General features: G+C 35.3%; 1 protein-coding gene across 3 annotated transcripts in view; it reads left to right on the plus strand.

The window, feature by feature from the left end:
* The window catches only part of LRP2 (LDL receptor related protein 2), a 114,947-nt gene that overhangs the window by 51,964 nt on the left and 46,206 nt on the right, over positions 1–16,777 (plus strand). For all 3 annotated transcript variants that reach the window (XM_015634263.2, XM_015634265.2, XM_015634264.2), the window contains exons 27-38: positions 1,548–1,759; positions 2,211–2,395; positions 3,270–3,498; positions 4,578–4,755; positions 6,718–6,846; positions 10,627–10,793; positions 12,526–12,669; positions 13,620–13,729; positions 14,618–14,795; positions 15,100–15,313; positions 15,772–16,011; positions 16,142–16,330. In XM_015634263.2, the coding sequence (XP_015489749.1) occupies positions 1,548–1,759; positions 2,211–2,395; positions 3,270–3,498; positions 4,578–4,755; positions 6,718–6,846; positions 10,627–10,793; positions 12,526–12,669; positions 13,620–13,729; positions 14,618–14,795; positions 15,100–15,313; positions 15,772–16,011; positions 16,142–16,330 (2,175 nt within the window). The remainder of the gene's footprint in view (positions 1–1,547; positions 1,760–2,210; positions 2,396–3,269; positions 3,499–4,577; positions 4,756–6,717; positions 6,847–10,626; positions 10,794–12,525; positions 12,670–13,619; positions 13,730–14,617; positions 14,796–15,099; positions 15,314–15,771; positions 16,012–16,141; positions 16,331–16,777) is intronic.

The following is a 16,777-nucleotide window of genomic DNA, read 5'->3' on the forward strand; positions in this document are numbered from 1 at the left end:
TCCAGGAGATGGTCCTTTGGAGGGGGCTTGGGGTCCTGGGTTTTCCCCTGAGGCACTCAGGTGGATAGTGAGGGTCCTTATAGTGAGGTAGGGTGTTAATAAGGTCCCAGTCCAACAGCTGCTCTTACAAGCAGAGGCTCACCCACAGTAAGGAAGAAGCAGTACAGGGCTGAGCGGTGGCAGTGAGAAGCAATAGCTTCTCAGACCGTCTTCCTCTGACCATCCTCCTCCAATGCTGACAGCAAGAGCAAGAAGAGCCGAGTCCAGCCCCTCACCCCCCAGCCAAAATCTTGTGGTATTGCTGCCTTTCCCAAGAGAATGCTTCTCAGCCACCTGCACTCATCGCCCTTCTTGGCCTTTTGTCTTTTGTCTCTCTCAAGTACCAGTCATTATTGTCTCTTAACAATATATGGGAGAAAATTCCCTGAGAGAAAGTAACAAAAGGAAAAATCCTAACCCCCAACACTTTTCCATTATGAATTGTTTTCTTCATAAAGAGTGGATGTAAATGGCCACTTAGAGCTGTTCATGACATTGAGAGTTAAAACTGTCAGCTGAGGGGTTAATTAGAAACTAATATGTTATTGAAATAATATATTTAAATGAATGCTGTTATTTTTAGCCTTCAATGGTCAAAAATAATGTTTTGAAGAAAAGCAGTGTCAGAGACTTGTAAACCATAGGCCAAAATTAACTGTTCATAAAGTTCAGTGCTCACGAAGTATTTAAATTCTAGCCTTTCATAAGGCTTACCTGGTGCCCATGCTGTACTTTGCTCATTTGTAAAGAGCAAACATCACTGATACAGCCTAGATGCCAGTTGTTCTGTCTCTTATATAGTACACTGACAGGGCAGAGAAGCCATATACCCAGTGGAATTTGTCTCTATAGGTTTCCTGCTTTATGGATACATTCAGGTAGTGGAAGATACTTGCATTTTCCTGCACATAAGCTTGGCCATTACTAATAGGGAGTTTATTGTATTTTACTGTCTTTATGGTTGCTACTCTTCAGTTTTTTTCAGCGTCTTATCTGTGCAACCTAATTACAGCAATCTATGGCTTTCCTGTAATCTGTTTCTCCTCCCTAGTTCCCACATTGTCTAAAGGGGGGGGGAAAGAGAACGTTACAAAACGTTACAAAGGAGGGAGGCCAGAGTAAATTAATTGGAAGTACCAAAAACTTTGGGAGTTGAAACAGGAGTCAGAGATGAAAGGGGTTTATGGAGAAATGAGAGTTGGATGTCAGCAGCAAACAGGTTACACAATGGGAAATAGGACCTGAGGTCCAGATAGGAGCCTGGAAGGGAAGTCTATAGGAAGAGTTATGGAGAAAAGGCAAGGTAGATTTAAAAGTCAGGATGGACAGACTGGATATGATACTGTATCTTGGCCTGAGAATTGATTTGAATTTGTCCTTTCAATATGTGTATCTAGATACTACAGTTTTGATGCTATAAAGTCATGTTAAATTACTCAGTATTTATTTTTCTCCCAGTTACTGCTGAGTAACTCACTGGTTTATTTTAATTTATATTCCTCTCACAGAATCTGGGAATCTTCTTTTGCTGGTGGCAAGTCGTAACCAAATCGTTGTGGATAACATCACTTCTCAGTCACACAGTATTTATTCTCTGGTTCGGGATGGGACAAATATTGTGGCTATTGATTTTGATTCCATCACAGATCGTATCTTTTGGTCTGATACAACACAGGATAAAATTTGGAGTGCTTATAAAAATGGGACTGACAGAAAAATAGTAAGTTTTGCTGAGTAAGTTTTCTTGGCTTTTATGGAGAGAAAATGAAGATGCTGTATCTTCAGTTAACCAAGAGGAAGAGAGAAATCCAAATATAGTAAGAAGAGAGATAACAAAGTGAAACAACTTTGAAGATGCTTAGCTAGCATTTCACATAGTTTGAAAAAGGAAATGGAATGCTTTCAGGAAGCCCATTTTTAAACGTGAAAATATAAGCTGATTTTCCTATTAGTAAATTCTTCTTCAATAGACCTGCTGAAGTTAGTAGGAGTGTTTGGGTTTATGCTTTGCCATAATTTTGAATACGTATATTGTGATTCATTCTGCATAATAGATTTAAAAGATATTGGAAACTTGATTCATCATTTTCTATACCTATAGAAATGAAAAGGGTAAAATTTAATATGATCTTTTTTTCCTCCCCACAACCTGCTTTTTTGTTATTAAACAGGTGTTTGACAGTGGTGTCACTGTGACTGAAAGTATAGCAGTAGATTGGGTGGGTCGTAACCTTTACTGGACAGACTTTGTTCTGGAAACTATTGAAGTCTCCAACATGGATGGGAGCCACAGGACTGTGCTGATTAGTGAAAATATAACAAACCCAAGAGGACTAGTTTTAGATCCCAGAATTGAGTAAGATTTTTCAAATATTTTTTTATAAAGATATTTATTTTATGATGTAACTATTAGAATTTGAGAGATGCCCAAATTGTATTGGAATTGTAAACGACAAGTGGAAGAGAACTTAAAACAATTTAGTGTGTTTGCAGGGTTGACTAATATTTCAAATCATGAGGTAATTATTGGTGATAAGTTGCTCTGTTTCAGTGTAACAAGGTGGTTTTTTATGTATAAAAGGTTTTTCTACATTTGCTTCCTACTTAAGAAGTATTAATTCAAAATTATGATGTATCACTTCATTTGGTGGTATGCCACAAGCTTTTATGTGATTTCATGTCATATGCCTACCTTCATAGCTTCAAGTCTAAAATAATTATCTAGATTTTATTGTTATCACAAAAGTACCTTCCCATTTCAGACAGCAAGTGATATAGAGTTGATGTGACGATTTGAACTACTCATATATAAATTTTTATTCTTTTTTTGAGAACTTCAATGCCTCAAACTCTGTTGACTGCCGGTTTCAGTGCTGTTAACATTATCAATGCATACCTGTTAGAGTAGAAGCCTGTATTAAATTATTATGTAGCAACTAGAGAATGAGATTATAATCAACATTAAAAAACAGTGACAACAGTAGCTTCTATATGCTGGTATTATCAACCAACAGAAACAGCAGTAGGAGTATTAAAAGAATTTTTATAACAGAATTTACTCTAATATCTTAGGTATGCATGTTGCTAAAATAAATTATTTCAGTATCATTGTGTAGGACTGTTCTTGGAAAGATTGTGTCTATTTTTTTGGCTAATGACTCTTTATTTAATGTTTCTCAGTAGGCAGCTATTTTTTTCCCAGATTGCTAACCACAAGTTACTTTTTTCAGTGCTCATGTAATGTTCTGGACGGACTGGGGCCAAAACCCTCGAATTGAAAAAGCCAGCATGGATGGCAAAATGCGCTCAGTGATTATTAATAATAAAATCTACTGGCCTAATGGACTTTCCATTGATTATCCAAATAAACTTCTCTATTTTGCTGATGCTTATCTTGATTATATCGATTTCTGTGATTACAATGGAAACAATAGACGACAGGTGGTTGCAAGTGATCTGGTAAGACATTAATAAGGAGTTGTTGTTTTCTCATGTCCCTGCTGATAGTACTTAAAAATATATTATCATTGTCATAGACGTGGGTGTTTTGTTCTTCAAAATTCTTGAGTGAAGCAGATGTGAAGTATTTTATCTGCTTCCTGCTGCTGGAAAAAGAGAAATTGCATATCCTATTCAGTTTCTTGGGAGATCTTCAGCAGCGTCTGGAGCTGCATATAGACTTAGTGCTTTAGATCATTGCCATCTGTTCTGCTTGCATATATGAAATCTGACACTGCTGCTACTGCTGGTGCATTTTCCATAGGCAAATATAGTACAAAAAGCCTAGAAAAACTTTTCCTGGTCTTTTGTGAGTGATTATTGCTACTATTCTTGAGAACAGTGAAGTGTTTTGTGTTGCTACTTGCTGTGTGCAGCAACTCCATCAAGACCATTCCTCTTACAGTCTATCTCCTAGTGAATTGCTGCTGGCAGCTTGTAGCATCGAGTCTTTTTACCAATGCAATAGTGCAGATGTTCAGCTGGTACACAGAAACTGGTATCAATAACCAGGTGAATGTTTTTAATAATTGACTGTTGAGGCTTTTACTTTTGGCTGGAAAGACAATTAGTGTGGAATAGGAGCCAAGGCAATCTTTCCACTCCTGGTTATATGAAATCTAGGTAAGCCACCTTTTTTGATCTTCTGGTAAATTTTAGGGGAGCTTATCAGGAATGCAGGTTCTTGACAGGTCCTTAATTCTCACTAGACATTTCCTCTTTTGCTCTTGAAAATCTACAGTTGGCTCCTTATCTGTGGGTTCTGCCCAAAGCAGACTGCTTTGTTAATCTCTCATTCTCTGCATCTCACTGGGTTTGTATAGCATTTTAGTTTTTTTAAAAAAATATTTTACTGATTATTAATGTATTGTTTTCAGACAATAGATGATTTTTTTTCCTGAAAAATTTCTCTTGAGACACAGTTGCTTCGTTATTTATTTACTTAAAAATTGTGCTCACCTCTGAAGTAATAACTTCATTGCAAGCTTTACATATGCAAATCACCAGAAGTAAATTTGCAATCTACCTTGACTTTTTAGATATTGCAACATCCACATGGGCTAACTGTCTTTGAAGATTTTGTGTACTGGAGCGATCGCTATACTAATCGAGTAATTCGGGCCAATAAATGGCATGGAGGAAACCAGACAGTTATGATTTATAACATTCACCAGCCTTTGGGTCTTGTGGCAGTCCATCCTGTAAAGCAGCCTAATGGTAAGTTCATCAAAAGAACTTTGGTAATTGCAGAAATAAGTATGCATTGAAACACCAAGAACAGTCTTTTCAGCAAATAGGTTGGTTAAAACAGCAAATAGGTTGCTTAAAACAAGCAAATAATTCATCCTGTTGGCTTGCAACTGTTAAATCTGGTGTTAGGGAAAGTAACCACCTAGGCAGCATTTCAGGATAATGACTAGTCAAAAAGAATAATAAGGAAGTAGTATGCATCATTTTCTTGCACTTTGTTCTGAATGTTTTTACAAGACAATTGAAACATTTTTGGAAAGCATTTCAACTTAAAATTTCTCTCTGTGGCATACTAGATTCAATTTCTTGTGTAGTAGTAATTCTTTTTGAAAAAATTACAGTTATCAACCTTCTCTGTAAGTACTTCTACATTATTTTAGTCAATGAAACAGTAATGATAAATAAACCCCTTCACTGCATTAAATATTCGCTCCGAGGTCTTGTGCAAGTGATGTCTTGCTGCTGAAAGACTGTAAAAAAAACCCTACATTATTTCTGTTAGGTAGAGATCTTTAATATCAGATTTTTTTTCATTTCATGGCATTACTTGGAAAGTGGGAAACATGTTGATATGAATATTATCTTTCAGCTTGAATTGTATTTCTTGTGTATGGAGTATCCAGCTAATAAATATTATTTTTTTGTTTGTTTGTTTATTTCCTTGAAATATACCTCTCTGCCAGGGAAGGTGGAGACTTACATCTGAGTAAGGCACTAGTACTTTCAGTGCTGGATTTGTTTTGGAACAAAACTTTCCTCAGACGTGTTCAGAACTAAAGCCACCTATTCTCACTGCAAATTGTTCAGTTAGCAGGGCATAGCATTAATTTATTCATCATAATTATGGTTTGAGGGATTTTATTTTACAGTCAAAGGTTTAAAAAATTTATATTCCTGGAGATTTTTTTTTTCTTTATTGTATTTAGTACATTTTATAATTTTTCATTTTGAATTATTCTATTGTACTTTGTGTGGCCAGGCAAAAAAGGAGGGAATAGAGCACTTGCAAAATAGCAAAACATACTGATGTTAACAAATGAAGAAATAATTACATGCTGATTGAAATTCCAAATACAGGAATAAAACTGGCATCCACTCTCTTATTTTGTAAATCATTAGATCTGACACTAACCAGGGTTTAGATTATTTATACTGATGACATGAACATTTTTCTTACAGTTTGAGTTCTGACTTTATGCCATTATTTTATTGTCATATTAATTTGTTTTCAGTTCTTGTTAGTTTTTATTGTAGTAAAAATTGTGTAAATTCCTGGAACTTCCAAGCTTTTTGGAATAAAGTCTGCTGTAATTGCTAAGGATGATTTTTGTTTTCTGAAGATTATTCATTCTGAAAAATCTTCAGCAGCAAGTTTGTGGAAGTGATTTAGGCCGAATTTTAGTGTATAGCAATAATAGCAGTCAGGAGAGACCGTCAATGTCTTTTTATTTTTCCCATTTTACAGTTTTAGATTGACAATTTTGAAGTGATCTAAGAAATTTGACATTGAACTCCCACTACCTTTGAACAAGACATTGCAACTATTTTCTCTTTAGTTTCTCCAAGAAGTTTCAGCAAATAATTTAATTCCCTCATCTAGAAGGGTTATTACAATTAAGGACTACAAATCCCACAGGCTTCCTCGTGCAGTTAAAAAAAGTTTGAAATGGAGTTTGAAAGATATTTTGTGATGCATAAAGTTGCAAAGATCACTATGATAATGTACTAGTTTTCCATGGAAAATTGTATCCTGTTACAAGTATATTGTATTGCTTGTGGCTCTTAGAAATAATTTCATTCTTTTTATCTTAAAGAAATAGCAAAACTGTCTTAGTTTTGGGTTGATGTTGTCAGTAGCAATGAGACAGAATATTCTCTCTAGTTGCTTTATATTGTTATAGTTGCTAATAGTTCCTTTCTTATTTTCAGGTATTAATTCCTGTGCATCATCCCCCTGTAGCCACCTCTGCTTACTTTCTTCATCTGGACCACTTTTTTTTTCCTGTGCTTGCCCTTCAGGATGGCTCCTTTCTCCTGATAACAGGAACTGCATGAGAGGTAGGGTAGTAATAATAAGGTGACAAAAACGACCTGAGATTGTCAAGTCCATCCCTCTCCCAGGCAAAATGCATACTTCTGTGGGCTGCTGCTCATGAAATCAGTTTGGGTCACTCCAGACAGACTTCATTTAGGACACATGGAGTATACTTGGCCCAAAGCTTTGAAGACAGGCTTGGGATAGGACTGAATCAGCAATTCAGATTCTTCATTTGGGGAAAATGAATGAAATTAATTTTCTTATAAGCACTTTAAAGAAGCCACACTTAAAATTTCTCACCACATGGAATGTTTGGCTGTAGGAATACATATTGAAGGAGCTTAGTATCAGTTAAAAATGAAAATGTACTGTGGCAGATTGTTGTGTTCATTGTAAGTATTCATTTTGGAAACAGGGGTTGTGATTGTAAGAATGTCAGGATGCAGGACTGGAAGGGACTTCCTTGGTCACTGAAGTTTGTTTCTTTGTTGTCCTTGACTATGTTGCATCATATGTCACCTGCTACCAGTCAAGCTCTAGTTCTAGATTAATCTGTGTTCTTGCCCCTAAAATTCACCTAACCTTACAATTTTGATAATTGGAAACCTAATTTTCTGTTGAAATATAGTCTTTCCCCATTTTATGCCCATTCCTGATGCTATTTTTATTCTTCACAATAAATAGCACAAGTAGTTCTCCTTTAGCACTGGTAGGTTTTGTTTTATATATATATATTTATTTATATGTATATATATAGTTTATAGTGTGTGTATATATATATATGCAGTTTGAAGTAACTATCACTTTCATTCTCAGTCTGCATTTTGCTCAGAAGTAATTAACGATGTTTTGATTTCCTCAAATCAGTTGAGATGTTCTTCCTGTTACTTATCACTCTTTCCAGTCTATCTAAACTACTGCATTTTGAAATTCAGATCAAAATTTCTCATCTTCAGCTTTTTCCCTATTCAGAGTAAAAAAGTAGTTTGCCAAATGCAGAAGGTCTGGAAGGACAGCCTAAAATGACATGTGATTACATGTGATGCAGCTGTAACAGAACTAACCTTTGCATACAAAACTTCATATCAAAAAGTACCACTGAGTTTTCTTTGGGTAGGCCACGGATCTCAGTGATTTGTAAAAGTAATTTAGCCAGTTCATTTAAAAAAAAATCACAGAAATTCAAATTAGTGGTAGGCAATTTGTGACTAGAAATTTGATCACATTGCTTTTGTCAGATGAAGCATTCATTATTAATTTTTCCATCAGTTGTACAGATTGTGCTTTGATGCCTCTCTATATAGGAAGCTTCAAATCATTGAAGTTTAATTGAAATTATCTTTGGGATGAGCTAACACTAGAAATCTGTCAGTCAAAAGATCCTCTTCTTTTAAAACTATCTAGTTGTTAAAGGCCAATATCACATTCTTTTCCTGCTTGATACTTAGCAATGTGCTCTTTAGAGGGCTGCATTGCATTCACATTTTTCTTACTCAGCAGCAAGGGAATTAGCAATTTATATAATCTGAAATGAAGTGTGAATTTGTTTAATCTATTATGAAAAAGAGGGATTGTTTTAGAAATCTGCACTTGTTCGATTATGTTCAGGCTTATAGAAGGATGATGATGAAAGAAATGGAACATGGCAGTGATGAAGCACATGTATGTGTAGGGGTTGACCCAATTCTGCCACTGAATTGAGCTACTGACATTTCTTATCTTTATTTTTCATGTGTTGCAAATTTCCCTGCATCTGCTTAGGTACAACTGTGGCCCTTTTATTGACATAAATGTTCAGTAAGAGAGAAGTAGCAATGTCTTTCTGTGAAGCACAATTCTTTTAAACTATATTGGTTTATTTTTTGCATATTTAGATTTAATTTATACAGTTAAAACAGTATGTAGAAAATATCTACAGATTTGGGTAGTTTAAAAAAATGTGTTTGCTGAAGGTCAGCACACCAGAAAAAGTTATAAAAAATATATTGATTCTTTTCATTGTAAAATATTTTAATAATTGCTTATGATTAATATCCCTGCCAATGGCAGAAAGGCTGGAATTAGATGGTCCTTAAGGTCCCTTTCAACCTAGGCTATTTTATGATTATATGCTTGCACACAAATAGATAATTTTCATTTCTTCACTAATATTTGCTGTTATCCTTGTTGTCATTGTATATTTTAGTAGGCCAGTGCAATCGTTCAGAAGAAAGATTAAACTGAGCTGCATGGATTTGATTGCCCAGTGTCTCTACAAACAGTGATATTGCTGGTGTCTGCTTACTTAGTTTGCATATTAAATACTACCAACTTCATTGATTCTAAGATTGCACCATTTTTGTAAGATAAAGAAAACTTGCCCTTTTACTTACTTCATTTTAAGCTGCATTTCAGATTGATATAAAAGATGGTAATGTAGCAAGCTGGCTTGGCAACAATGGAATTTGTGTATATTAAAATATTGTATTAACATGGTACATGTGCATATTTAATATAAAAATACATTACTATTAATTTACAACTTTAGATTGACAGTTTCAAAGTGATTTAAGACATTTGACGTTGAACTCCTACTATCTTTGAACAAGATATTGCAACTATTTTCTCTTTAGTTTCTCCAAGAAGTTTCAGCAAATAATTTAATAATGTAATATTTTGTGTAAATTGTATTAAGCTTAAGAATTGCAGAAGTTATATTAATGCCAGTCTGATGAAGCTACACAGGTTTTTATATCTCTATATCTCAGCAAATATGCTCTATTTTCCTTTAAAAGAATGAGGAATAATCAGATTGTATAGATTTGCATAGGTGTAAAACTTGAAGCAGTAAGATTTGACAAATACTTCTAGCAACCAGACAGAAGTATGGAAAATAATTTTTGGAGGTGCAGTGATGTTTTGTTTTGTGGTTTTTCATATCAAAATTTTTACTGCAAAATTTATATAGATGTATTAAGAAGGCAGTAAGGAAAGTCAAAACCAAACCAACCAATCAAGCCTTTGATCTATTATAAAAGATGAAATGGGTTACTGCTACAGCAGCCCAGTTCCCTGTTAAGTGGTAGCTTGTGCCTATGGAAAGAAGAGACTAGTATTTGTTCCCAAAAGACCCAAAGCAGAAGGAAGAGGGGAATCTGTGTTCAGGAGATTCTCTTCACCAGTCCCTAGCGGATGAGAAATGCCATTGCTGACTCTCTGCAGCTCTCTGATACATTTTGTTGGATCACATGACGAGTTGCTCTTTGTTAATAAGATTTAAGCATAAGGGTACAAGTTTACCTATAATAAAGGAGTATGTCTGTTCCCTTAGGGATAAAACAAGAAAACAGTACTGCAGTTATATTTAATAATAATGATCGGCAGTTGCCGCTGGGACATCGTTCTGTGCTTGTGAGTCCTGCTCAATAACCATTAGAACCTATCACAGGCAGGCCCTGCAGAATCCTCAGAGCTTTGTCTGGCTGGTTTCCCTTCTCAGAGATTTGAAAAAGCAGCTTAGAGCAGCTGCACAAATATCCTACTTTTGTCTGGGAGCAAGTGATCCTGCCTTATTTACTTCCTTCTTCTCAGAATTTGCATTGTAATTGCACAGTGCTGAAACTTAAAATGTTACAGCAGTTTCAATAGCTGATAACCTCATTCCTAGTGAGGGAACAAACATATGTAAGTGGTTTCAAAACATCACTGGTAGGATTGAACCATTCTCAGCATCAGGGAATTTTGGGGTGGGAGGGGGAAAGCATATCATAATGCCTTTTTCTTGACCAGAAACAGCTCTGAATTACTCTTTGTTTTCACAGTTGAACACCCTTTCCTTATTGCTGTAAGAGAGAATATAATTTACGGAATTTCTCTGAACCCTGAGGAGAAGACAAATGATGCTATGGTTCCAATAGCAGGAGTTCAAAATGGTGTCGATGTTGACTTTGATGACTCTGAACAGATGATTTATTGGGTTGAAAATCCAGTAAGTTAGTATTTGTGTTTAAAATGAGCACTAAATTAAGACTGTTTTTATTTTAAAAAAGTATTTTAGACTGAAATATTGTTAGCATTGCTGTTAAGAATTTTGATAAATAGAAAGGAATGAAATTGAGGGGTTTTTTGGTTGTTGTAGTGTAGAGTTTGTTTTTTTCATTTTTGGCTTTTTTTTATTTGGTTGGTCATTTTCCTAGGACAAGTAAAGAAGCTTCATTTTTTTTTTTTAAGTAGTTCTTATTTTTGTCACCAAAAACATCTGATTAATGTTTTTTCTGGCTTGGAGACATGAACAGGAAATAGTGGAGAGAATTGACAGACCACACTCTCAGACCTGCTGTGCTGTAGTCCACTCTTTCTCCTCTCTTGACTTAGGAGTCAATTCTGCAAACACATCCAGAACACTTCTCCATGGGAGCAGAGTTTTGGACACTGTGACACTCATTCGTTAGAATGAATGCATGTGCACTTAGTCAGAGCACTTAATGAAATAACATGATAGAAAGGCATCTTTTTCTTTAAATAGAAAATGGTTGCAAACTCAGTATAATTTCCAGGTAGTACATATGAAGCTTATAAATTTTAAAATTAATTTTAATAAATTTTTAATAGTTAATTATAATTGTTTGACTAATTGCTTTTATTGCTCATCATAACTAAGAAATTATATGTGTTCTCTAAGGCTAACTTGTCACACCAAAATTCAAAGCAAAACAAAAATAAAAAAGCCACAAAAAATCCTCCATAATTTTTGTGGATGGACATTCAAAAGGAAAAAACATATGGTAGTCTGTGAGACAGATGTGATAGGAAACTATTGATTCTGTAATGTGTCTTCACTCTTGGAAACTTAAAAACAGTTCTTTTTGTCAAGAAAAGCAGTAATCCAAGGTCTTGGAGAAGTATGATGGTAGATAAGGAGATTTCTGTAATTACATTTTAACACAAACAATTCACACAAACTTATTATGTCTCATCCACACAAGATTTTTGCTTTTTTCCCCAACCTGCTTTCTTTAAATTTTGCAGCTCTGAAGTAAATACAATTTTAAAAATAACTAATTTTAAATGTATTCATGTATTCTATGCCATTCATAAAAAAGTACAATTCTTTTAATTATTCTTTTAAAGTTAGAATGTTTAGTTCAATAAAGTATTTAAATAGATCTATTTAAGCAAACCTTTGCTCAAAAAACTACATAAGTACTTGGGAATCCATTTCATCTTCCCTGTAGTCTGAAAAAATATTCTTGACAGATGTCAGCCAGCAGATACAGCTGACATATACAATAGTGTAAGAGCTCAAGGGCTGATACATCCATTAACTGCAAGTTGAATCCTGACAAGTGAAGTGGCAGGTGCCTCCACAGATCAAGTGTTAGGTGTTAGCTGTGCCTTTGGTGGGTCTGACAAATGTGTGCCTCTGGGCTGAGCCCCTCAACTGTATCCCTGGCCTGCACCTCATGCTTCTGTTGCTCTCAAACAGAGCTGAGACACCTGTGTCAGTCATGGATCACCCTCTGAAAAAAAGTTATTTCTCTAGTTTCTGTGCTTGATTTTCTGTTCCTGGTTCTGTTATATCTCTGTCTCTGCCTTCTCCCTCCTTGAACTGGGCTAACATTAGAAAAGATTGCAGTATAAAAAAAGTGCTAGTGTGGTCTGAATAGAAGAATGTTTTCAGCTTTTGACATTTTTTTAACTTTCTTATTTTTTTTCCCAAGGGTGAAATACACAGAGTGAGGTCAGATGGAGCCAACAGGACAGTTTTTGCTCCAGCAGCTGTTATTGGTGCTCCTCTTGGTCTGGCACTAGACTGGATATCTGCAAACCTGTATTACAGTAACCCAGGGACACAGTCAATTGAGGTAATTATTTAAGAGAGACAATTGGAAAATATGAGCCTGGATTTTTCACTGCTATGTATACAGGTTGAAATGAGTAATATTTATTTAGTGAAAAACTTAAATTAGATTTATTTTAAAGTCTAATCTGTCTGTAGAAAAATACAAACTTGAACAGAAACTTATATTTAAACATAGTCAAAAAGATGGAAAGTGGCATATTCTGGACACTTTATTTGTGCACAGATCTATCTTGCAAACTTTATTTGTATATAAACCTCTCTTTTCGTTTTCTCCCTACAACTCCTTAGCCTTCTAGTGATCTAGTCATCTCTGATGACTGGAGTTATTATTGTTACCATCCTTACTTCAAATCAATGATCCCAATGCAATGCCTCTGACAGTAAAGGAATGCTGCCATTGAACACAGTAAGATCCATTCCCAAATGTTTTGATGATGTATTATGTAGCTTTCTGGAGACAAGCAGTCTCATAATATGTGAAGGATAAAATTGTCATTCAGAGTAGGGAAATGGAGGATAAGTAATATATCATACAGTAATGACTGTGAATAAGCCCAGTCATTAGTGTTCTTGTTCCAAAATATAAATGCCTACTATTAAATTGAAAGGCAGCTAATTTGAGAAAATGAAATGGCATGCTTCCTAAATCAGAATTTTATCAACCCATTCAGGCCTTGAAGATATTATGGAAGCTGAGATATTAACTATTTTTATACCTAGGATTCTTCCTTGTTATCATGGGCAGGTTCTGAGCTGAAAGCAGCTCCCTCAAGGGATGCGTGTTGGAGAAGGGAGATGGTTAGAATACAGAAAAATGTGCTTTTTCTTCATGGTATTTGAGAAAGTCTTCTGCAATTTCAACTCTGTGTTGATTTAGGCTTTGTTCCTGTAATTTGAAAAAGTACCATAAGTTCTACATTCCATGGTCTGATAAGTTCAATGTTTGCATAGGTCCTGAAGCTGCATGGTGACATAATGTACAGGAAAACACTGATTACCAATGATGGCACCTCTCTGGGAGCTGGCACGCCTATTGGTTTGGCAGTTGATCCAGCAAGAGGGTAAATTTCCAAAACTGCTGTTGTCTTTGCCTATGAATGTATTCTCTGTATTCTTCTTGTTTAGTGTTTTCAGATTTCATTCTGGATTTGACATGGTATTGTTTGTTTCATATTTGTGCAGAACTTACTTACTTTTTTTAAGCTGTAAAATATAAGTGCATAGCTTCCTAAATTATTACATAGATGTTCATCCTCCTTAATTTACAATGCTTGTATATACTATTTTTTTAATCAAAAAGAATCTCAGACTATAGTGACTGTGGAAAAATCCTTGAAAAATGGGAACCCAGAATAAAGAGAACTCCAAAGTCTTTCCATAAAATATCTTATGACATCTGACTTGAGCCTAGTAGAAAGACATACTACCTGGAAAAAAGGTCACGTGTCAATAAGCATGGCACTAAATATAATTTTGCTGCTTGCTCCCAAAAAGAACAATTTGCCATTTTTTCTGTTTCATCTAGATTTTTTCTGACTCTGTAGTTTTAATTGAAAATTGAAACCAAACTCACTCTGAAATGTTGCAGCCATCTGTGAAACATTATTATTCCCCTCCTTTTTTTGTTGTAGTCATAATACTCTAGTGTATTTATCTGCTGATGGTATCGTGAACTGATATAGGTAAGGTTATGGATTTCTAAAAATTATTTAAGAGGCATTCTTCTTTTTCAAGAGAAGCAGGTGTTTCTCTTTGTTGAGAGAACAAGCATTCTTCTCTTTCTCAAATAAGCTCTTTTTCATTGTGGTTGGATTCAATGTGAACTCTGTTCAGCCTCTGCTGAAGTATTGACTGACAGAGGAATTGGTTTTATGGATATGCTCAAGTGACTCTGGTCCACTGATTTCTCTTGCCAATTTTGCTAACAGATCTGATAATGTCTGTTACAGGAAATTGTACTGGACAGACCAGGGAACTGACAGTGGAGTCCCAGCAAAGATTGCCAGTGCAAACATGGATGGATCAAGCATACAAACCCTCTTCACTGGCAACCTGGACCATGTAGAGTTCCTTACCATTGACATTAAGGAACAAAAGTTGTACTGGGCTGTCACGAGCACAGGAATGGTAGGAGATATTTTTTTTAATAATTGCTTCTTTACCTGCTTCTGCATCTGTGCTTCTCATGAGTGATTCAGTTACTTCAATTTTAAAAATGGGAGTTGCAGGACCAACCAAAATCTGGACCATAATACCATAATAAGTATAAGATCAGAAATCATACACTGCCTGCCTCTTCTTCCAACCTTGTACCTAAAGATTTCATGCACAAAAGAAATTTTAGTATCATGCGTTATATTTTAGTTTTATGTTATAACACTGAACTGTTACTGCAAGAAATGTAATCTTAATCTTTAAAATTATTTCTTAGATTGAGAGAGGCAATGTGGATGGTACAAATCGTGTGACTCTGGTGGTTCATCTTTCTCATCCCTGGGGAGTTGCTGTGTATGGTACATTTCTGTACTATACTGATCGAGATTATGAAGTAATTGAACGAGTTGACAAGGCCACTGGTGCAAACAAAGTAGTACTGAGAGATAATGTCCCAAGACTGAAGAGCCTACGTGTGTATTACAGAGACAGTGAGTATTTCCTAGAGAGGTGTTTCAGGATATTCAACTTGCAAAAACTCAAACTTTCCTTGGAGACAGAATGTTTGCTCTTTCAAAAGAAATACTTTGATTTGGCTTTCAGGAAAAGTGTCAGAAGCATTTTTCCTGGTTTTGATAAAAGATGCTCCCCCATCTAGTAAAGGCATCTATTGGCTCATGTAGTTTTACCAAAGTAGTGTTGACTAAGAAATTTTGGTACTTTAGCTTCAAATTTGTTTTATCTGATTGTTGGCCCCATTGATCTTAGATGACAAGAGACCAGTAAACCTATTGCTGACACATCTGTGCTAAAATGTATTATGATTAGGATCTTTATTTTCGTCAGTTGATTGTTAATACTATAGCAGTGTATGAATTTGGGTGTATGTCCGTGGGTGTTAGTGATGATGCAGTTGAGATTTTTGTTTTGCTGTATATGTCTTTTTCAGATTCTGCTGGTTCCTCAAATGGCTGCAGTAATAATATTGGAGTTTGCCAGCAGCTTTGCCTGCCTGTACCTGGTGGACTGTTCTCCTGTGCCTGTGCTACTGGCTTTCAGCTAAATCCTGATAACAGAACCTGTTCCCCATACAGTTCATTTGTAGTTGTTTCTATGCTCTCTGCAATTAAAGGATTTAGTTTAGAGACATCAGATCACTCTGAAGCTATGGTACCACTGGCAGGAAGAGGTATGTAAATATAATAGGAAAAAATCTTGTCATGCCTAGTGTTTTGGCATTTCTTTCTAGCCTAGCACATACTTTAAATAAGTTAGTTTATATAAAAAATCATTAATTAATACTTTTCAAAATATTTCAGGACGAAATGCACTTCATGTGGATGTTCACATGCCTTCTGGTTTCATTTACTGGTGTGACTTCAGTAGCACAGTTTCTTCTCAAAATGCAATACGTAAAATTAAACCTGATGGTTCTTATTTTAGAAATGTTGTTACAAATGGAATAGGACAAAATGGGATCCGTGGCATTGCAATTGACTGGGTAGCAGGTAAGCACAGCTGAATTTAGGAGAATGTTATTCTTTACGTATTATAAAATTTTTAGGCTAACAAAAACAGATTCTAATGCAACTATTTTTAATGGAAGTGCCATGGTTCAAACTTGTGGTTTAATGGACTGATTTTAAAATAAGAGGAAGGAATGAATGGCTCTTATGTATATATTTATGTGTAAAGGTGAAAGTCGATCAGAGATGTATAGAGCCTTTTCTCTCCTGATGCTTTAATATTTGTCTTAGGCCTCTCTTCTTGTATCTACATTTGTACATAGCTACGTACTACCATTGTGAAAACATGTACCAGAGAAGAATGCACAAAACCTGTCTTATGACATTGTAAATAAGAAAGGACTTTTCATCTACCCTCAGATTGCTGTGTACACATAAGCTATAATGAAAAGTAAAAAAAGCAGAAATAGTTTATCTTTGAACTGTAAT

The sequence above is a fragment of the Parus major genome, chromosome 7, assembly GCF_001522545.3.
Source record: "Parus major isolate Abel chromosome 7, Parus_major1.1, whole genome shotgun sequence".
Taxonomy (NCBI): Eukaryota; Metazoa; Chordata; class Aves; order Passeriformes; family Paridae; genus Parus; species Parus major.